Source organism: Thermobia domestica, chromosome 1, assembly GCF_964235325.1.
Source record: "Thermobia domestica chromosome 1, izTheDome1.hap1.1, whole genome shotgun sequence".
Classification (NCBI taxonomy): domain Eukaryota; kingdom Metazoa; phylum Arthropoda; class Insecta; order Zygentoma; family Lepismatidae; genus Thermobia; species Thermobia domestica.
In genome coordinates, this window is record NC_137454.1 from 289498879 (window position 1) to 289522576 (window position 23698).

Consider the following 23698-nt stretch of genomic DNA (forward strand, 5'->3'; position numbering starts at 1 on the left):
TCATAAATGGGCTGATCATGGCCTGTAGGGACACATAGAGTACAGCCATGAATTCTGCAACCTTGAAACTCATACACGTGTTCCTCTTTAGTGTCTGGATCTTTGTAGTAACCGTCCAGATGAAAACCAGCAACATAAACTTCTTTTCCTCTCGCAGCATGTAGAATTGAATGACCCTCTTTTTCCTCCATGTAGGCAAGCCACTGCAAAGCAATCCGTGACTGATTGTTTCTGTGACGATATCCTCGTGCAGGAAGAATGCTAATAGTATTGGGTTTTAAGAAATTTCGTCGAAATACTAAATTGCACGCACTCGCCAAAGTGATAGCCTCCAGGAAAGGATTAACGTGAGTTTCTTGTTCAAAAGTGGTTATGAAAGATATACAAGCCATTTGAAGTACGTTGACGTCCTGGACACAATAGTTCACCAATTCTTCTTGGAAAATAAACGTATCGTTCTGGTGTTCGTTATACCATGTCATGAATTTTTCTCGTTCATCCACTTTCATTTCATCTGCACCATAATAATGGATGTCCGGTAATTTTCCCACATACGTTTGATTTGCAGCAGTATTAAAAAAGTGTGGAAAATATCCTTTGGTCGCTGGTAAATGAAATGCCTTGGATAATTTACTTAAAGCCATTGGCATGAAATTTAAGGAGTCAATAAACGATAAATGATTCACTTTCATGCTTAAAACCGTGTAACGTGGGTTCCTGTCACCACGGCATGGCGCGTCCTCAGGTTGCGGATCGAGGAGAAGGCCTCTAGATATAGAAGTTAGCTGCGAATATACTGAATAAGCAGTCGCGGACAGACGACTAGGAGTGGTCCTCCAGCTTGGGGGTTTGGGTAAGGCTAACACCCTCATCCTGTAAAAAAAGGTACTTGTTCAGAAACATTCACAAAAGCCTGGGACAAGGACTGATAACTTGGCACGACATCAGCAAAAGAAAATGGACATGAGATTTGGAACATGGAATATTAGAAGTCTTTATAGGGCAGGCGCGTTAAAATCTGTAACTAGTGAGTTAGAGAAATACAGGATGGACTTAGTAGGAGTTCAGGAAGTTAGGTGGGAAGGAAATGGATCTGAGAATTCCGGAAATTTTACGTTCTTTTACGGGGAAGGAAATAAAAATCACCAGTTAGGAACAGGGTTTTTCGTTCACAAACGAATATTACCAGCAATTAAACGGGTTGAATTTGTTACTGACAGACTTTCTTTTATTACTCTTAAGGGACGGTGGTGTGATATTATTGTTTTAAATGTACATGCTCCAACTGAAGATAAGGGTGACGATATAAAAGATAGTTTTTACGAAGAAGTTGAACGGATATTTGACCAACTCCCGCGATACCACATGAAGATTCTATTAGGGGATTTCAATGCGAAGGTAGGACGAGAGGATATTTTCAAACCGATTATAGGGAACGAAAGTTTGCATAAGGAAAGTAATGACAACGGTGTTAGACTCGTGAATTTTGCAACATCCAAAAACCTAATCGTGAAGTGTACAAAATTCCCACATCGCGACGTTCACAAATACACTTGGACATCACCAGACAGAAAAACACATAATCAAATTGATCACGTTTTAGTAGATAGAAGAAGACAATCTAGCATAATTGACGTCCGGTCGTTTAGAGGGGCTGATTGTGACACTGATCACTACCTGGTAGCAGCGATAATACGGGAGAGATTATCGTTGAATAAATGTAATCCTCAATGTCCGAAAACGGAGAGATTTAATTTAAAGAAATTAGAAGAGAGCAAGGTAAGAGAGGAATACCAGATTGAAGTTTCGAATAGATTCTCGGTTTTAGAAGACTCGGAGTGCACTAGTGTTGAGGATACTTGGATTGAAATTAGAGATAGCATTAAAAGTTCAGCAATAGAAAAATTGGGACACGCGGAAATACGTAGGAACAAACCATGGTTCGACCAAGAATGCATTAAACTAGTAGAGAAGAGAAAACAGGCAAAATTACGCTGGCTACAAAATCCGAATGAAACAACTACACAAAATTTCGCAGATATCAGGCGGGAAACTTCCAAAACTTTTAGAACAAAGAAACGGGATTTTTTGAAAGCTAAAATTAAGGAACTTGAAGATAATAGTAAAAATAAAAATATTCGAGACATGTATAAGGGGATCAGCGAATTTAAGAAAGGCTATCAACCTCGTGCTTATATATTAAAGAAATCTGACGGAACTGCTCTCACTGATACGGATAGCCTCTTAAATAGATGGAAAGATTTCTTTGACGATTTGCTGAACACGCAGCCAAAAACTAATGTGCGTGGAGAAAAGGAGATACACACCGCAGAACCGTATATTCCAGAACCCAATCGAATAGAAGTGGAAGCCGCTATAAAGAAATTAAAGAAACACAAATCTCCGGGTGTAGATGAAATTCCGGCTGAGTTAATTTTAGCTGGAGGCGAAAAATTGTGGAACAAGATACACAAACTCATTCTCCTTATCTGGAACAAGGAAGAATTGCCACAAGAGTGGAAAGAGTCAATCATTGTTCCAATTCACAAGAAAGGCGACAAAACTGACTGTAATAATTATCGAGGCATTTCTCTTCTGTCAACATCCTATAAAATCCTTTCAAATATTCTGTTAGCAAGATTGACCCCATACGCAGATGAAATTATTGGAGATTATCAATGCGGATTTAGAAGAAATCGATCAACTATCGACCTAATATTTACCATTCGCCAAATACTCGAAAAGAAGTGGGAATACAATACCCCGGTACATCAACTATTTATTGATTTTAGAAAGGCTTACGACTCGGTTAGGAGAGAAACATTATACAACGTTCTTACAGAGCTTGGAATACCGAGAAAGCTAATTAGATTAATTAAGATATGTTTAAGTGAATCCCAAAGTAAAGTCCGGGTAGGAAAATTTTTGTCCAGGAGCTTCCACGTCGAAAATGGCTTGAAACAAGGAGATGCGTTGTCGCCATTATTATTTAACTTTGTGCTGGAATACGCCATAAGGAAAATCAAAGATAGCAACCAGGGCCTAGAGTTGAACGGCATTCACCAGGTTATGGCATATGCTGATGATGTAAATTTAATAGGGGATGATAGGAGAACAGTAGAAATAAATGCAGAGATATTATTAAACGCTTGCAGGGACATGGGTTTACAAGTAAATGCAGAGAAAACTAAATACATGGAAGTGCGTCGTGACCGTAATACGGCAAATTGTATATGCGTTAAAATATTAAATAATACTTTTGATAAAGTGGATACTTTCAAATATTTAGGATCAATATTAACAGACGAAAATCATATTCACGAAGAAATTAAATGTCGACTGAAAGCAGGGAATTCGTGTTACTATTCGGTTCAAAATCTCTTGTCGTCGCGAATTCTGTCGAGGAATTTGAAGCTTAAAATATATAAAACGATAATCATGCCTGTTGTTCTGTATGGTTGCGAAACATGGTCGCTTACTCTGAGGGAAGAACATAGACTGAAAGTATTTGAGAACAGGATCCTGAGAAAAATATTCGGACCCAAGAGGAACGAGAATGGGGAATGGCGCAAGCTTCATAACGAGGAACTACATAGTTTATACGGTTTACCCAACATTGTTAGGGTCGTCAATCTAGGAGGCTTAGGTGGGCAGGTCATGTAGCTAGAATGGAAGAAAGTAGAAACGCTTTCAAAGTCTTGACTGGTAGACCCATAGGAAAACGACCATTAGGAAGACCTAGGCGCAGATGGGAGGATAATATCAAGATGGATCTCGCAGAGATAGGAATACAAAGTAGAAACTGGATCCAATTAGCTAAGGATAGAAGTCAGTGGAGAGCTTTTGTGAACGCGGCACTGAACCTCCGGGTTCCATAGGCCACAGAGTTAGTTAGTTAGTTAGTTCATGCTTAAAATTTTTGCTCCGTTCAAGATCAAAGTAGGTTTCAATTCATGTTCTTCAACTAAAGATTTAAGAATAAAATGACCATCATATCCCTTAGAGTTATGTGCCAAAGATACAATAAGTTTGATGTTGGGTCGTGGTTGACGTAAATACGCAAGAAAGACATTGATCGGATCATCTTGAAAAATATGTTCCCGCTGTCCACAAACTTCACACGGATGATGTATATCTTCATCTTGAACACAGTTGTAAGATACTTGTTGGGCCACCAGTAAATTGGGCTTATGAATGAATGTGTCTTCATCAAAGAAAGTATCCTGTGTGGCTTCGATATCATAGAAGACAATCACAGCCTTCTTGGCATGTAACACTGATGGAAGAGAGAAAGTTTTGACTCAGAAAAAAGTACAGAAGGATTTCAAACGAATAATACGTATACATTATCATCTGAACAATTTAACCCTAAAAATGCTTTCGATCACGGAAATAAATTCCTGCCTACGCTCCTGTAAAGCAGTAAGAATTTTAGGGACTGATCATGGGGTAATGCCTCCCTGGAGCAACGACAGTTCCCCAGAAATCACACCTCTGATAGGTCCGGATATGACACCAGTATCTGTGTATTACCACTCCTCACTCTCAGTGTATTGAAACTTAAGTCAAAGGAACTGTTCTGAAATCTTCACCGGTTCTCTCCTCTGAAACCACATGCGAATGGGGCCAACCTTGGTCATATACCACATCTGGAATATTACCGTTTATGTCAGAGATCCCGAAAAATATATATTCGAGACACAAATAAAGGATGTTTTCGATTTTATTTATTTATTTATTTAGCCTGTCAACCTCCCACTCTGACCTCCATGCCAACCAAAGCTTAACTTGAACTTAAGCAACATCGACAGCGTCACTATTCATCTGCAACCACGAAAACTAATACCATAACCATTTCGATATTAATATTGTTCATATTGAGTACTTTTACATGCCACTTCCCCTCTTATTACGGATGGCTTCAGTGTCTCGCCCCCACAACTATGGAGCAATTTCAATAAACTTACGTATAGCTATAAACCACCATCTGGAAAATAAATTTGTGGATGATCTTTTTCGGGGAGGAATTCATTAGCTACTTTTCCAATATCAATGTAGTGGCTTTTTTTGCTTTCCATGCTAAAGATTGCCAAAGAGCTCAACTGCATTTGCACCACTGTCCTATGAATATAGATTTTAATGGCATTTACTTTACTGAGTGCTTGCTTAGGTGTTACTCTCGTCACAGGAAAAGTGAGATTCTGTTATAAATGAGTAGGGGTCTTAACAAACACGGAAAACTATTAGCAATGACACTACTCGAAATGAGTTTTTGCTATATAATGGAACAGTATTTTATTCGAATGTGAAGGAAATCATTGCATAAATTGACCCTTCCCTTCCTTAGAAGTCTAAGCTATAATACGTATCTAATAATTTTGAATTAGAAATACATGCATCGAGTTTCATATCCTTAACTTTAAGGTCTCCTGAGTTAAGTAAATGAATAACTTTCCTGCTAACGAAAGAGTAAAGCTTTGCGCTTGAATGGTATCGAGAGTGTAATTATTAATTTCAGCAACCCCGAAAACTATAGAATAGACACTCCTATCTTTCAATTAAGAATTATTAAATTTTCACCCCTTCCATTAAACCTCCATGCCGATAATGCTAAACTTTGATGTGAACGATATAGAAGGTTTCATAATTCATGTACTCAAAAGCTATGGATTTAACATTAATATCGTTTATTTTCGATTATTTTTGCATGTCCCTGTGTCTCCAGGGGCGCCCATTAAGGGGGTAAGAGGAAGCGCTTGCCCCCTCTAGAGGAAATTATACTTTGCAAGATCGAAAACTCAATAAAATTGTTTGAATATTTACCCCAAAATTTGCAACTATATTTGAAATGTCGCTTATACTTGCCCCCTTTGAAAACCACAATATGGGCGCCCTAGTGTGTCTATCGTGATAGAGCTAGAGATGATACGGGTTTCGATTCCTGGCAGGAGTCGTGTGGTTCGGGTTCCACGTTAAGTCGTAGATGCACACTTTGTATAGAGTCACAGCTGAAAGACACGCTGAACTCTATATCACCTCACCTCGTGAGATATTCTATTTTTGCATAATTTCTAAACCACTTTTCTTTCTTTGAATCTCCTCCTTCCTCTTAGGACACGCATAGGTTCAAACCGAAACTTTCTTCATGGTTGGGGGACACAAGGCTACTGTACCATAGGCGTACAACCCTTATGAGACTACGGTAGTGAGTTGCGCAGTTTGAGTAGCACGTACGAATAAACCACGCTTACATTTATTATATATAATAAATAAAATCTCATATTAGGACTAACTTCGCACACCAAACTTTTTACAATGCGACTTTTTAAATTCTGTTCTTCTTCTTCTTCTTCCTCTTCTTTTTATTATTATTGTTATTATTATTGTAAAAGCTATATGAAGCAATTATCTCGGCCAATTTCGTTAATACACACCATTCAGCAACCGGTAGTTGTAGAAATCAGGCTTTTGCAACAGCAATTGTTATCTCAATCGGTAGAGCGCAGACTCTTGGATTCAAGGGTTGCGAGTTCGAATCCAGTCTAAGTCAAAAGATTTTTCTCTGATACAATTCTTGAGATGGAAATGTTTATCTCTTCACCTTTATCTCGTAATTCTGAATAGAGATGTTTGGATGTGAAAGAAAAAGTATACTAGGATATAAGAAAAGAAAGATAAATTACATGATACCTTCTGCAATTTTTAACTATATTTTCACCTCTCTAGGACGTTTCTAAAAAGTTCAGACCTCTAGACCTCCTTTTCGCTCTCTTACGTGTCCTTTAACTAATTTCTACAATTACTTAGTGAGTCACATATACATATATTACAGATGTCTTATCTCTTTCTCTTCTCTCTACATCATGTCTGAAGATGAATGTTTTGACAATAGGTTACAGACACGATTTTACAAAATAATACGATCTGCGATATCAGTGATACATATCGTGGTGTTTAACTTAACATATAAAACAATAAATAGGAAAACTGAGAATACGAATCTTTTCGTGCACTGATGCTTCAAATCTGTGTCTTTACTCCCTATACCTATGTTAATTCCCTAGTCAAAATAAAAACTCTTCAAAATTAATCAAAAATTCTTATACAACCATCCCTTCCTTGGAGTACTGCGGGGTCACATACCCGTCACTGCGATGTAAAGGCACTTCTGGCGACGAGGATACATACCCTGGTTCTATGCTACCGTACCCAATTTTTAGATTTGGCAATTTCCGAAATTTAAGGGGGTGGTCCTAGGTACCGCTGACAAAATTTAGGGGGTGGGCCATGGTACCCCTGCCAAAATTTAGAGGGGGTGGTCCTAAGTACCCCTAGTCATTGACCCCATGCCAAGGTCATGGACCTTTGACCTATTACGTGACAAAAATTTTTGATGACTCGACGCAATATACGGGGGGGGGGGGGCTACTACTCTCTTGTATTCGTTGTCATCAGCTTCTGCTATAATACCTTGTTTATATTATGTACAGTAAACTTTCGGGATGTTTCGATATATATTTTAATATTAGAGCGTTGATATGTTGTAATAAAGTAGTAATGGCTTGTACCAATGTAGGTCCAGAGAATGGTTGACGGTTCTGCAAATTTGCATGTCTGCAGAGCACATACTAAAGTTTTTTTTAAATCCCCGCAGACGAACCTGAGGAGCAAGAAGGATGCTTGCCAGGTTATTTATCCTTTTTATAAGGTTTCTAAGGTATGACAGCCCCTGAGAAGCTATATACAAAATATTCAACATATCGTCGTCGGCAATTCAAAACCTGCTATGTGCATTTTGCAGGAGAAGCGAAAAACAGTATCCTGGTTAGATTTTTCGCTTTATAAAAGTGATGTTATAAGTAATATTTGATGCTGCACGTAACTTGATATCTTGATAAAAGTGATAGAAGATATCAAGTTACGTGCAGCAACAAATATTACTTATAACATCACTTTTATAAAGCGAAAAATCTAACCAGGATACTGTTTTTCGCTTCTCCTGTAAAATGCACAGGTTTTGAATTGCCGACGACGAGTAGTTTGTTTATTTCAATCAGAGTAAACTGATAAACATTTAAAAACTATAAACTTTTGCGAAATAACTGTGTTTACTACAACCCCTCAGTCATACAGGTGAAAGTTTGGAAACGTACCACCAGATGGGAGTAAAAGACAGGAACTGTCATGCAAGTGTAGGTGGACGCAAAATTGCAATAATTTTTGTGTTTGCATTAAGATTTCTTACATAAATCTATTGTGTTATAAAGTGACATATATCAATTTAAAACTCTGTGAATGCTCTGTACGATGAATATAAACACTTACAGTATTTTGAAACGAGTGAGCAGAGACATTCTAAAAAGTAAGTAAAATTGCAAATTTAGGCAGAATGTAGGTCACCAAGCAACGTGCTCGAGAGGGTGAAAACCTTACCCCTATTTTTCAAGTGCTTGGAAAATGGTTGCGACGAGTGCGAGTCTCTGAGAGACAATGAACTTGTGTTTGTTTTAAAAACAACGCGGGTGAGAGACTCGAGGGCCGTTATCTTATAGCGCCGGTTAAGCTCACATCGAGCTTGTACGAGTTCGACGCCCGAACTGTTTGAGCGGTCAGTTGTTTAGTTGGAATAAGCACACATCGAGCATGTGTTAGTTAGACACTCAAATTATTTTAATTAGTGAAAAGTTCGCGGAACTTATAGCGCGAGTGACATTACTTGCTTGCAGTGGAAGTGAACGTTATTTTGTCAAGATATCATGAAGTTATCGGTGTGACAAACTTTGTTGACCGTTTCTTTTACGTTTCGTCGTGTACAAAGAACTGAGCTTAATAGCTTTGTACGAAAAATGTTAGTCAAAGAACGGCATCGCCACCACTTGTAAATAGTAGTATAACATGAATATATAATCACCATTCAGTGCCCTATATCTATTTAATTTGTGTGTTTAATTCAGAGCGAGACTTTTTCGTGCGACCAATGAATCGCCGTAAGACGCTCCAATCAACGTGTGGCTGTAACATGAGCAGGTATCAACATCCAGGGTGTTGACAACCGTCCCCTGCAGTCCCAGATAGAGAAAGAGTGAACAGAGGACCAGATGCCGAAGATCATCTATCGTCTGTGATCCAGAGTTCCAGGAGGAGAGAGAGTAATTTGAGCTACTCCAGAGTTCCCGGCGACAACACAGGAATCTTCAGGACCGGAAGTGGTCGAAGAACCGCAGGAAGTAACAGAGATTCGGCAATGAAGAAGATGCGAGTGAAGTTTTAAAGTAACGCGCGCACGAACGGTGAACTTAAAATAAAAATAACCCAGATCTGAGCTCAGGAAAATCGATCAGTGTTGAAATTTAAATTTTAAAATATTTTTTTCTATCTCTTGAGAGTGATGTGTACAGTGTGTTATACAATTTTGCGATCCATGATCGATATTAAAAGGATTCAGCAGCTTACTTGGAGAGTGTCTTTCATCCACCTAAGAGCAGCGAAAGATATGTGTAAACATATCACTGTAACATGTTTCTTTTCAGGCCGGATGCTATGATTTGGAAAACCCCATGAATCTGCTGGGCATATTTTATTTGTTTTGTGAGTAATTTTCTATCTCAGGTCTTGCGTTAAAACTGCGTAGGACCCTGAAAATAAGAATCTCATCGTTAAAGTAATTTTTCTAAATTTTTCATTAAAGTAAATTTAGCTCTACCGACTGATTTTAAATTCTTTGGCCTTATAACGTTCTTACCAAAGGTAATCGTTAACCTGGTTCGGCTAATAATATAAGTAGATTTCGAGTGGTAGTAATTATTCACACCTCAAAATATCTTCTGTGAGTACATTTACTTGTATTCTCACCTTTTATACTGAAATTACAAAACGGTGATACGTATTAAACAGTTTTATTCGTTGATTCTTTATGAACGAATATGCACATAGACTGCTTTCCAATCGTACATGTTTGTTAGATAACTATCAACAACTACATAGCAACGAATTATACAATAATGTAATGTTTCTTACATATATTAAAAACATTCTTCTTTTGTTATTTTTAAATTAACACTATATCAGGTATACTGCTTGTGTATGAACACTTTCTGCCCAAGGTACAGGTAATTATTAAACGATACAAATTATCTCGTTATATAAAATGTCGCCCGACGATGGGACTGAATATAAAAGTTACAAGGGAGCTTGACTTTTATATTTAAGAACCACTGGTCCGTTTACAAGAACAATATTCCATAATTACGTCTTTTACATTTTGATCGACCCTCGCATATATAACATTATTTATTTTCATTCATATAAATATATTTATAATAAATCTTTCATTTCTTTATCATTTATCCTTTATTACATTAATATATATATTTTATTATTATTAAAACGTCGTCGCTTATTTATATAACTAACGGAGGGTACGAATTCAAAATAATAAGAAGCAATTACATTTTCAAACATGAGTCACCATGATCAAGGGCGCATTATATAGTAATTACTTAAAATGATATTTTACAGTATGCATTGTATTCATTAGGCGTCAGAGTATAGAAGAATCATATTCCAGTAGCATATAAGATTGTACATGAAGACAGTCGTCGGATAATTAGCTTGATATAATGAACCTTATTCTTAACATAATCTTTGACAACAAATTCTCAACACAAATTCATATAATATAAATAACCTTTGCCTTTAATCAATTGTGGATTAAATTATAATTCTTCACATTAACAAGAGAGAATTAAAATCATTTGAAAATTGTCATTGGTTAATGAGAATTAAAGAAAATTAAATTGAATAAAAATAAAATAAATGTTCATGAAAATCTATAGCTGATATGTGTCTAACCCTTACTCCATCAATTGTAGTCAGCTTAAATTCGGATTTGCATAAGATTCTAATAAAGTACATTTTACTGCACAGTCATGATTAGGTTCCGTACTATTTTGTACATGTATTGCGTCGTGATTTTGATTTTGATACGAAGTGCCATCTCTTGATCTCCAATTACGTCTATCCACGTAGTTTGCTGTATTCCTGGAATTTCGCCATGTATTTCGTCTATTTTTAAACCTATTTTGAGTATATGGTCTTACATAAGGATTGCCACGACTAATTAGGTTAGGCGGATTCCCTACATAGCTTTGCCTATTTTGTTCGTTCTGGTTGCTTGAATTTACTCGGTTTATGTTGTGCTCCGTATCGTTCACACTACGGATATTTAGATTCCGAACAGGTACAAAATGATCTGAATTATTTTTACTTTTACCTACTCCTGCTTGTTGATTCAGAGCATGGTATTGATTTTCATAACATTGAACAAGCATTAGTAAGTGGTTGAAACTCATACACTGTGTAGAAAACAGGATCTGTTGTAACTTGAACGGTAACAAATTTCGAATTGATGCTATGATTCTAGATTCTGATTGCAATGGATTTACGACTTTTAATTCATTGTATGTATTTACAACAAACTCGACAACGGATTTGTGCAAACGAGGATTGAAATGTTGGTTTCTAATCGTGGCATCTCTATTTGCAAGCAAAAAGTCATTTTCATAATTTGCGATTAACGCTGCTTTAAACTCCTCATACGTACTAACGTGATCTCGTACTGCTTTAAACCATAAAGAACATGGTGGGAGTAATAAATTAGGGATTAATTTCATATATTGTGATCTATCTATACACATTATATTACACTCATCCTGGAATTTTTCTAGGAAAGAAGTAGCATTCTCATTACACTTACCACTGAACTTACTCATTGCACGTATTTCACTCATTTTTACGCTTAACTTTACCTTCCTTTTATCATTCCGTGTTCTTCTTGAGTGACAATTACTACCTATGGCGTGATGTGTAGTTACACCGTCTCTTTTCCGCCCATCTGAACTCCTCGGATGATTTTCTTCCAAAATAATGTCCTCATCGGATACGGGTGAAGGCGAGGTCATCCCTGGCGAACAAGGAAATTCCACACGATCATTAATCGTGTTGTTGGGGTACGTGTTGTCCTTGATCTGTAGTGTCCTAATTTCCTCTTGTAAGATAGCTATCAACTGCGTGTTTGCACGTATCTGATTGGAGTTATCCGTGATCTGGATTTTTTGTTGATGTACAGAAGATTCTATTGCTTCTAAATCCCTTTTCACACCACTGACTTCTTGGATTAGATGGCTGTGACTATCTTGACAATCCTCAGATATCCTTTTTAACTTTTCGTCAAATTGCGAGGTGATGTCATTCATCGCCTGAAGAATAAATTGTTTCGTCTCATCTGACTTCTGCTCCATCGTCTGCTTTATGGCTTCCATATCTTCTTTTCGGCTTTGTTCTTGCCGTTCCATATCTTCTTTTCGGCTTTGTTCTTGCCGTTGTAAGAGTAGTAAGATTCGGTCTTCTAGTGACATTCCTGGTGCTGTACTTTGTTCACCATTATCACTATCACTGATTTCTTTCTCCATTGTTTCCCCGTTCATATTTCTTGAGATTATTCTACCACTTCTCAGTCTTGTCAAGTTCGTAGTCATTAACTTTTTTGCAGAAGTAAATTCACCCTTACTTAACTTCGAGAATTGAATTTACAAGTTCCCGGGTGAGGTAAACCAAAATTTTATAACGTTCTTACCAAAGGTAATCGTTAACCTGGTTCGGCTAATAATATAAGTAGATTTCGAGTGGTAGTAATTATTCACACCTCAAAATATCTTCTGTGAGTACATTTACTTGTATTCTCACCTTTTATACTGAAATTACAAAACGGTGATACGTATTAAACAGTTTTACTCGTTGATTCTTTATGAACGAATATGCACATAGACTGCTTTCCAATCGTACATGTTTGTTAGATAACTATCAACAACTACATAGCAACGAATTATACAATAATGTAATGTTTCTTACATATATTAAAAACATTCTTCTTTTGTTATTTTTAAATTAACACTATATCAGGTATACTGCTTGTGTATGAACACTTTCTGCCCAAGGTACAGGTAATTATTAAACGATACAAATTATCTCGTTATAGCCTTCAGCTTGTGAGTGTATGCAGGGTCTAATTAGTTTAATCTCATTTGCATACATGTGTGTGATGTAGCCTTCAGCATTATCACTCCACCATTTCATTTACATACGTCCTCCGCTCATCACATACATTTCCCCCATCCACTAGGCTAGCACTACTCTGTAAAACTAAAATCTTTAGATTGGTTGTTAACTGAGTTCGTGTTTCAGGTTGTGACTTTCCCGCTCGATTTATAATTGGTAGTTTACAGAAACTTTGCTGATCAATTCAGAAGAATTTTGGTTCGTTAATAAACTCTTTTATGTCGGTGCCGGTCTACGCAAACGCATACCGCCGGCCCGCCACAAATATATAAATAAAAATGTAAACAAGAATTCGGTGAACGTTACACGTATACATTGAACATTCAACAACTTTTAAAATAATATAATGTCTGAAGATGATAATACCCATTAGCTCAGAACTTGTACCCTTCCATTACAATGTTCTTACATTGTCCTATCTAGATTTTTTCTTTACCACCCGTTAGCTACAACCATTCATTAAGAGAATTAATTCAATTATATCGCAAGTTCTTGACATAAGCGTATAGAAAATATCACAGTATATAAGGTGAAAGTGATATTTTGAGATAATAGAGTGTCTTTGTACAATGTATTGCTTTTACCACGCTTTTGGTTTATTCTCCTTTTCAGCTTTTCATTTTCCTTCTTTGCTACTTTGAGAATTATTTCTATTACATTCCAAAGTATGTTGATTAACTAATAACAACAGAGAAGAATATTCTTAGAGCATACTAAATAAATCATAAGTGGTAAGTTATATATCGTTTTTGTTAGCCTACAAACTGTCACTTCTTTAAAAAAAAAAGAAAAAAACTATCCTTTCAAAATTAATTTAATATCTTTTTGGTACTTTGTAGGTAGATGATAATGGTCTTCCAAACAAGTCCGAGGTATTTAATTTCGTCATGAAATCTTTAAGCAATGTGGAAGCATGGAAAACAGCTGTTGAAAATTCTATTGATAGTTGCTTCACAGAAATTGAGAGTGGCTGGAATGGCGAAGGTACTGTTTATATACTTCAAGACTTGATATGATTTAATGACAATTTTTAATATCTCCTAATACATGATTTCACAAAATCATTTTTCAAATACGAGGCAATCCAAATGAAATCGACCAATTTCCAGGTCAAAGATTGCTGACAAAATTTATTTATTTTTTATTTTTAAATTTTTTTTTTTTTTTTTTTACCTGAGATTGTACCACATTCAGGGAGTTGGAAACGGGTATTCATTTATCTTTTAGCCGCTCAGGTTTGTTTGTCGCGGCCATTTTGTATAGGTGCCAGAGCGCATTTTGCATTTTCAGAGGATTCCGTTAAACGCTGTAACTTTTTAGGTTCTAAACATAATGGGCCTTATGCAGAGACATTCTGAAGAGTGATTAGTGCCATACTAAAGAGTTCGACTAACATATGTTTGTTGCAGTAGTCAAGCCTTTAGTATGACGCTAGTCTTATGTCAAAACGACTCTGCATAAGGCGAAAAGAGTTCAAACGAAAACCATATGAAAGATAATGGAATGGACAACATTCTGTGTGCTGTGCACATTGAGACGTACTTTAGAACGTCGAGAAAGAAGCTCTGAACATTGAAGTTGGAAACCTAGAAATGGCCATTTTGGAATGTACATTTTGAAACGAAATAAAACTCACCTTGAATTCTTTGTCTACATAGAAACTAGATAGTAAACAACCTCCTAAACAAGTTTCAGATCTGAAAATCGTATACTTGATTTTATGGAAACTTTTAAACTTTGTGAATTTTCGAAAATCGTGTATTTTCACCATCAAATATCTCAGAGAGGACAGAAGTGAAAAATCCCAAATTTGCACAAAATAGACGATAGTTGCGCAGTAACGAATGAGTAAAATTGCATCACTGAGACTTGAGTAGTTTCTGAGTTACAAGTTGTTGCAGTGATATGAAATTCACGATTTTGAAAGCTGGACAGATGTGCAGGTTTTGTGTTGTAGTATCTCAGGCATACAATTTGTCCAAGTTTCATCAGAAGAAGTGCAATCAATCAGCAAGAAATTGGAAATTTGCTACTTGTAAAAGAATTATTAATACCAGATCATATAATAAATTTGTACCTCTGACGAAAACACAAATCAGACGTTATCAATACTTACAATCAGATGAATTTACTGATTGCAATACTTCTAGAACATAGCATGTTGTCATTTGCACCTAATGATACCGTAGCCGGTATTTATGTCCCAGAAATTGTGGATTGAGGGAATTGAAGACACCCGTCAGGAAAATAACGATCTTTTGATCACTTTTTTCATCCCCATGGCCCATGAAGCTCTTTTAAACTATGTACGAATGACAAAGTGTGGGTTCCCCAGAAACTCACACCTACAGAGTTCATAACTCCTACAGGTAGTCAGTGCCAAACTCTGTACACAAATTAGTCACTTGGCGTGGGAGATCCGGGTTCGGTTCCCGGAGGGAGCTCATGTGGTTCGGATTCCACGTTAATCAGTAGATCCACGTCTCATATAGCCTCACTGCTGAACGGGACGTTAGACTCAAAATCAACTCAACAAATTAGTCAACTATTTACCTCATGAATATTTTAACAGCAGCGCTATAGGCAGAAAAGAAATAACAGACAACTTTCGTTTTTTGAACAAGATTGTTCGGGCCGAAAACTGTTCGGGTTACGTGATTGTTCGGCTTAGTCGGAATAACACTAACATCGCTGTTTCAAGCGGTTGAACGGGCGTATAGTATTTCAAAACACGTTTTCTGACTACAGTGTATGTACTGTACTGGAAAAATGGTTAAAATGTTGGAAAAACTCCGCCTGGCCAAAACCTCGCCGCCCAAAACCTCGCTGGACAAAATCTCGCCTGGCCAAAACCCCGCCTGGCCAAAACCTCGCCGCCCAAAAAGCCGTGGGCGAAAATCTCGAGGGGCCAAAATTTCGCCTGGCCAAAACATCACCACCCAAAACCTCGCGCCCCAAAATATCGCCATACCCAAAATCTCGCCTGACCAAAACCTTGTTGTAATGATCTCGCGACACAGAATCTCACCTGGTCTAAATTAAGCGAGACGTAGTGTTGCCTGGGAAGAAATGTCGTCAGGATAAAACCTCTTCACGACGATTTCTTCAATGTAGAATGTTCTATATATTACTATATATATATATATATATATATATATATATATATTTAGTAATAACACATAATTACATTAAAATAATGACAAGAAAAATTCTAATGCATGCTTGGGAAATCTATATATATAAAAATTAAATGACTATGTTTGTTACATTATAACTCTTGAGGCATCCTACCGATCTCAATCAAATTTTCAACATACATGAGGTTCGAGCTTAGGATGTCTTCTATAATTTCATTTTGTCGGCAGTGGGATATGTATATATATATACAGAGCTGTAGCTAGAGATTTCGGCGCCCGGGGCGAAGTAGAATTCGGCGCCCCTACTCCCACCACACCAAGCTCTTCCTTCCTGTTTTTCTTTTTACTTATAAGAAAAGCAGCAGGTATTGTTATACTAAGCTATACTAAGCTGCAGGCGAGATTTTGGTCCACGAGGTTTTGGTGGCGAGGTTTCGGCAACGCGAGGTTTTGGGCCGGCGAGATTTTGTCCCGCGAGATTTTGGTTGGCGAGGTTTTGGCCACGCGAGATTTCGGGTGGCGAGGTTTTGGCCACGCGAGGTTTTGGCCGGCGAGATTTTGGGCGGCGATGTTTCGGCCGCGAGATTTTTTTCCGTATCCCGAATTTTGGTAGCTGGAGCTACCGTTGCCTATGAAGTTATTGCTCACACTGATGCTAAGAAGCCTTCTCAGGTCCGAATGGCATCTCACCTAACCTTCAATGAATCGTAGGCAACTCGAAAAATTTCAACAAAATATTTGTAGCTGGCAGCACGTTATCGAGAATGCAGAACACCAAGTCGAGGAAAGTTGTGAATTATAGATGTGTTTGTTAATTTCTTTTGAAAGACAAAGTATCAGTGAGATTTATTAAATGGTTGCTAGAAGTGACATCCAGGTGAGATGCCATTTGGACCTGGGGAGGTTTCCGAGCATCAGTGTTGAGCAATGAATTCATAGTCAACGATAGCTACAGCTACCAAAATTCGTCTTCAGGTCTGAAGAGGATAGCAAATTATAAATAAATTAGATCTCACTGATTTCTTATTCAATTCCATACCTTGCAAAAATGGGAAAGTGATACGTTTCTATACTCCACAAAGACTTAAAATGATCGATAGAGTGTCGTATAGTATTTCGACCTCTTGAAATTAGTGATGAAGAAATGCAAGAGTCTTGCAGGTCTTGCTTTCAAGAAATCTTGTGCTTGTAGAGACTAGGCAAATTTTACTCAGCATATAAGGGATAATAAATTCTACAATGCACCAATAGTAACGGAAATACAATGTATGTTTCTAAAAGTAAGTATAGTGTACCTTCATGTATGATAATAGTGTACAACATAGGAGATGACCTTTATTTTTTTTCAATGGGTGCTCACGGTTCACTACTTATAAATCACTACTCCACTGGTTCTCAAACTGGCGAGGCTACCCCTAGGACGCACTAAAGAAAATCAAGACGGCCCAGATTACTGAAATACCATGAACTGCAAAATTACTTTTACACTCTAAAGGTGTCAGATTTTATCTTTTCAACCACGATTAGCTAATCTTTGTATTGAACTAACTTCCAATGAAATATTGAGATTTTGTTTTACTGATTAAAATATGTACTCTATGGGGCAGAAACATGGGCATTACGCAAAAGCAGTGTCTCTCCACTTTACCTAATTCCCATTTTGCCTAACAGTTTATCAGCTGTCAACCATAGATAATAATCACATTTGCCATTTTAGGTGAAACGTCAATTCGCATGAGGCCTAATTCCCATTACGTCTAACGATCTTATCAGGACGGAGATATTCGCTATATCGAAGAACTGACAGTGTTTGCACACTTATACATAAATACATGACTTACATACAAAAGTCACATTTATTTAAAATAACTACAAAAAAATATTTCAAATATACAAAAAAAAAAAAAAAAAAAGCTTATGAATACACACACAGTCGTCCAGCAGCAGACATAACACCAGACACAACAATCCTTTGTCGAAAACACAACATCGAGTTTTCATACATGCAACACAACCATACCTCCCCCCCCAAAAAAAATTGTGCAGTGAACCTGAACTGACCTCAATTTTGTTTTATGGGCGCAAAACGTATGTCCTCCCTATCCAAAATCGCTCAAATTTTCCGCCCATATAAAATGTTGACAGGGTCCTCGTCCTGGGATTTCGAAAGCTGGATTCTGTGTAACAAAATACTTAATATACCTTGGAGTCTGCTGAACAGAACTTCACTTTTCTTTTCTTTTTCTTTCTTTCTTTTCTTTCTTTTTTTTTTTTGCATGACTGTGTTACGTGTATTCTCCCTATTAAAAATCGTTCAAGTTTTCGCCCATAAAAAATTGACACGGTCAATCGTCCTGTTTCGAAATTTGGATTCTGGGCAATAAAATACATCGAATCTATACGTTGGGGTACGATACACAGAACTACTTTTGTATAGGTGTGTAACGTGTATCCTCCCTATTCAAAATCATTCAAGTTTTTCGCCCATAAAAAATGACACGGTCGATCGTCCTCGGGTTTCGAAATTTGGTTTCTGTGCAGCAAAATACATCGAATTCATACTCTGGATCCGGTGCACAGATCTTTTATTTTTTATTTTATTATTATTTTTTTGTGTGTATGGCTGTGTAATCGTTTATATATAAGTATGGAAACACTATCAGATCTTCTATATAGGGGTATTTCCTTCCTGATAAGATCGTTAGGCATAATGGGAATTAGGCCAAATGGGAATTGGCATTTCACCAAAAAAGGCGGATGTGATTATTATCTGTGATTGACAGCTGATAAACTGTTAGGCGAAATGGGAATTAGGTCAAATGACGAGTAAATCCACAAAAGCGATGAAAATAGTTGGAGGCTTTCGAAACGTGGGCATAGAGAGAAAAAGGAGAGAATTAACTGGGTTGAATGGAAAACGAATGAGAAGGTGTTGGAAATAGGAGCAGTAGGGGAGAAAAGAAGAATTTTAGAGGAGGAAGAGGAATTGCTTGGGACATTGGCTGAGGAGGAACTGTATTATGAGGGACGTGCTAGAGGGTATGGTCGAAGGAAAGAGAGGGAGGTGGCGAAGGAGACTGTAGTTGAAGGAAGATATTAAAACAGAAAATTGCTATCTCAAGACGAAGCTGCTCAGTTGCAGCAAGTGACCTGCTAATAATGGCAGTATAGCTATGATGATGATAATGATGATATGTTTAGCAACATTGGCAAAAAAAAAAAATAAACAGAGAAAAAATTTAAAATAATAATGATTATAATCAAACCTCGCCACTGTTCGCCTCAATTGCTGCTTGAAAATCTTCACATGGGACATGTCTTGGTTTGATTTGATTTGATTCTTTTAGTTTAGCGTCCCTTTCAGCAGCGAGGCTATATGAGACGTGGACCTACTGATTAACGTGGAATCCGAACCACATGAGCTCCCGTCAGGAATCGAACCCGGGTCTCCCACGCCAAAGGCGCGTACGCTAACCGCTTAGCCACGGAGGAGCTCAGGGACATGTCTTGGTCTTCCGGCACGTGGTGCGTCTTCGAGTGTTTCGTCACCGTCCTTAAACTTGTTGAACCACCGCTGCACTGTCCGCGTAATTACGACATCCTCACCAAAAGCCCGCTGCAGCGGCATTTGACCCCAGTTTGAATTCGTACAGCATACGCTATTTGGTGGTCCCATGTTCACTCTGTCCTTACGCAAGTCCTTACCGCATTCAACTCATGGTGGGAGAGCCAATGGAACACAGCCTTTTACAAAAAACGATAGAACTTCCTTGCTTACCTTTATATATATATTAGAAATCGTATTCTTATATAACAACTTAATTTCCATTTTGACGTTGTAAATATATATCATGCTATATTCTATGATAATATCAATTAGTTTCCACTACTATATCTGACATTGCAGTAGGGTGGAGTTATATTTTAAATTTTAATACAACTTCCTCTTTCCGATTGAGCAGAACTTTATGTTTTCCTATTTAATCTTGGTCTTGCTCCAGTCCTCTTACGAGGAATCTTCATTTAAGGCATAGAATTGTATCTAAGGTGAATATATCTTGAAATCGAAATATATTTTTAATTGATTCGGCGATTGCTGTTACACTATTATTGTGCGAATACTGGATTATTCTTCCTCTTCATCAGTTTGTTTGCCCTTCCTGCCGTTGAAATATGTTGAAATTGGTTTTGCTGTTGCTGTTGGTTGTATATGTATCCAATTCCTATCTGACTATTAGTTAATAAGTTTATAAAACTAAGGAAACACAATTGTTTTCTATGACAACAAAAGTAATAATTAACTTGATGTTTGTTTATTAATTTTTCCAGTCACTAATTATGATAATTTCATTGTTGGATATTTAAGAACAATTCATAGTTTCATACAACTCTTTTAAACTATTTTTCAATTATATTCGACCTGCATTACTTTCTGAATACTGTTACTAAATACTTTAATAATATTATTTATAAATCTACCAATTATATTGTTATTAAAATTTGTTCCTCCTACAGCCAGTAAGAAAGCTACCTGACAAATTTAATATTCTATTTTTCTTGCTGTTGTTGTTAATGATTCTCTCGTAATATTTTCAGATCAACCTGATGACGCTATAGACAAGTGTAGCATTTCATTTTTGCTATTGGATTGTATTGGACAAAGACTTCAAGAGGTAAGTGAGTATTTGTGACCTTCTTGATTTGGGAGGACTTAATACAGAGTTTGTTTTGAAAGCAAGGAGACTAAATATAGAAAACAAGTATAGAAAACACACTTTATTAGACAAAATCTTTCAATACACCCAGTATTCTTGATCCAGAGTGCAAAACAATTTTCGCATTGTTTGTAGTCCCTTGGGAGTCCTTTTCTGTCATCAGCCCTTTACACGTCTTCCACGATGTTGTATTGGTGTACTTTCAACGCACTTTTCATCCTCGGAAATAGGAAGACGTCACATGGAGAGAAGTCGGGGCTGTAGGGTGGCTGGGGAAGTATGGTTATGCCTTTTCAGGTCGAAAACGGAATTTGCTCTACTTGAGCATTTGGAAATGTTCAGTTACAATTTCAGCGACTATGTTCTCTGCCGTATATTCTGAAAGACAGCTTGTCGTCTTGGCTTCTGCAGAGCAAGGAAGAAAACACTCATCAAAGTCAGATATCTGAGTCGGCAAGAGTCTGAAGACGACATAGCGCCGAACTATTGTCGTTGATGTTTTACGGCAAACTGTGTGAGGGCAGTAGAATAGCAGTGTACAATGAATTAAGCTGATGATGATAGTGAAAAATGAGCGATCTCTCTGATTTCCAAAGAGGGCAAATTGCTAGCGCTCATTAGAGTGTATCACACGGGATAACGTCTGAGGTGATGAAAGTCAACAAAATTCACGGGAAGGCAATATCATTGAAGAAGAACAGTGGTCGGTAAGAAACCTCTAGATACAAGGCCTTTCGAGCGTTGAAGAGGATTGTCACTCAAAACTGTCGTGCAACTGTGGTGCTATTGTCAGTTGACAACCACAGTCCGCCGTGTGTCACATGACATGGACATAGAAGATCGGGTTTCACTAGCGAAATCTCTCAGAAGGGACTATAACGCTTTATCACGACGGCAATGGTGCCGTGAATATGCAACATGAACCGCTGATGGCTTGAAGCGTGTGATATTATCGGATGATACATCTTTTATCTTATTTCAAACCACGGGCCGTGCTTATGTGTAGTGGAAGCTCAAAGAAGAGCTGAGTCTCCGCACAATACGAAAAAACGGAGTCTCTGTGAGATGCTATGGGCCTAAATATTTTGATTTTAAGTGTATCCTGTGCTGCCGCTTAAGGTTTGTGTCATTGACCGCGATTATGACGGCGTTTTAGGGGACCATCCACAAACTAGGTTTAAATATAGTTTTCGAGCAGTAACACCATATTTGAGGATGATAATGCGCATACTCACATAGCTAGAGCTGTTGCGGCACAGTTTGAGGATCATCGAGATGGTTTGAGGACTCCCACGCCAAATCATCAATAGCGAAACCAAAACTATCGTTGCGGAATGTGTTTATACGGACTACAAAATAGACTTCATGACACAATAAGAACATGCAGGATTACTATTAATTAACGAAACTCCTTGTGCACAGAGAAAAGATGAGTATCAATTTCAGGTTTCAACTATTCTGAGTGGTGGCTCATTAATACACTGACGTTTGACAAAGATATTTATGGGGAAGGGATTTTATGTGTACGTACTGCATTACATTTCTTTTTTGTTATTGCCGAATGCACTCTCTGTGCTAAGTATGATAGTAATTCGTGTCTGTTCTGTAGAGGTTGCTAAACCGTTGGAGGAAACGAGTATTATTTGTGTCCGTAATATTGTCCCGTAGTAACAAATATATTTTTGCCGGAACAGAAAAATCTACCAGTATTATGCAGGTGCCTGTTATTGAGGAGTGTCCGAAGAAGATTTCACTGTACTTGCTTTCGTATTTGTTTGTTTATTGTTGACGTCCTTTTCAGCATTGAGGTGTTTAATGCTTCCCCATCGAGAATCGAATCCGGGACCACATGCACCAAATTACTTGTTTTATATCTGGTAAGGAAAATGTTAGAAAAAGTCGCCTAAGAAGAGTAATTGTTTGCATAACATCACTTATGCCTAAAGCTTCCTTGGAATTTGAAACACGTTGGTTTATAAAGCTGTATAAACGAATGTAGTACTCATGTGTAGTTTAGCAGTTAAGAATGCATACTTTCTGTACACGCGGTCGGTGGTTAGATTTCAACTGCCGGCTCGTTTCTTTCAGATTACACGTTGGAGGTCCTCGTCTCGTATAACCTTGCAACTAGAAAGGGAAGTTAAATTGCAGTGTAACCAACTAATAAACCAAACAGAATATAACTGGTATTTTTGAAAACATAAAGCTTTTTCTGTAAGATAATAATTACTTGATTTGCAATATCTTTTTAGTACGAGTGATAGTTCTAAAACAATCATTAAATCTTATTTAGTTACCATGATTTGATCAGAGCCAATGGGCAGTTAAAAAGCAACTTTTAGTGTAAAACCTACATGTTATGAATATTAACAAATAAATAATTTTAGTGGTAATGAATACGTTATGAATATTAACAATTAAACAACAAAAACATTTCCAAGCATCATTCATTAAACATGTATCTTTCTTTTTCTTTTCAGAACTGCCCAGAGCAGTACAGAACTCCTTATGGTATGTATAACTGAGATTTCAAGCTGATGATAAATTGTAATTCATTTACACAAAAGTATATAAGGTTATATCCTTTGTTCTATTTACCAACCTCGCCTTCCACAAACACCCCTTATGCGTAAGGCATAACTGTAATTGTGTTCAAAACGTCCTGGTCACCTGCCCATCTTTGAGAATCCCTACATTCTTATTCATAGAGAGAACTAAATGGATTAGAAA

At 37.3% G+C, this 23698-nt stretch overlaps 1 protein-coding gene across 1 annotated transcript in view; it reads left to right on the plus strand.

The window, feature by feature from the left end:
* The window catches only part of LOC145667665 (uncharacterized), a 72460-nt gene that overhangs the window by 41737 nt on the left and 7025 nt on the right, over positions 1-23698 (plus strand). Inside the window, exons 7-9 of the mRNA XM_081735125.1 lie at positions 13956-14100; positions 20850-20926; positions 23449-23479. Of these exons, the coding sequence (XP_081591251.1) occupies positions 13956-14100; positions 20850-20926; positions 23449-23479 (253 nt within the window). The remainder of the gene's footprint in view (positions 1-13955; positions 14101-20849; positions 20927-23448; positions 23480-23698) is intronic.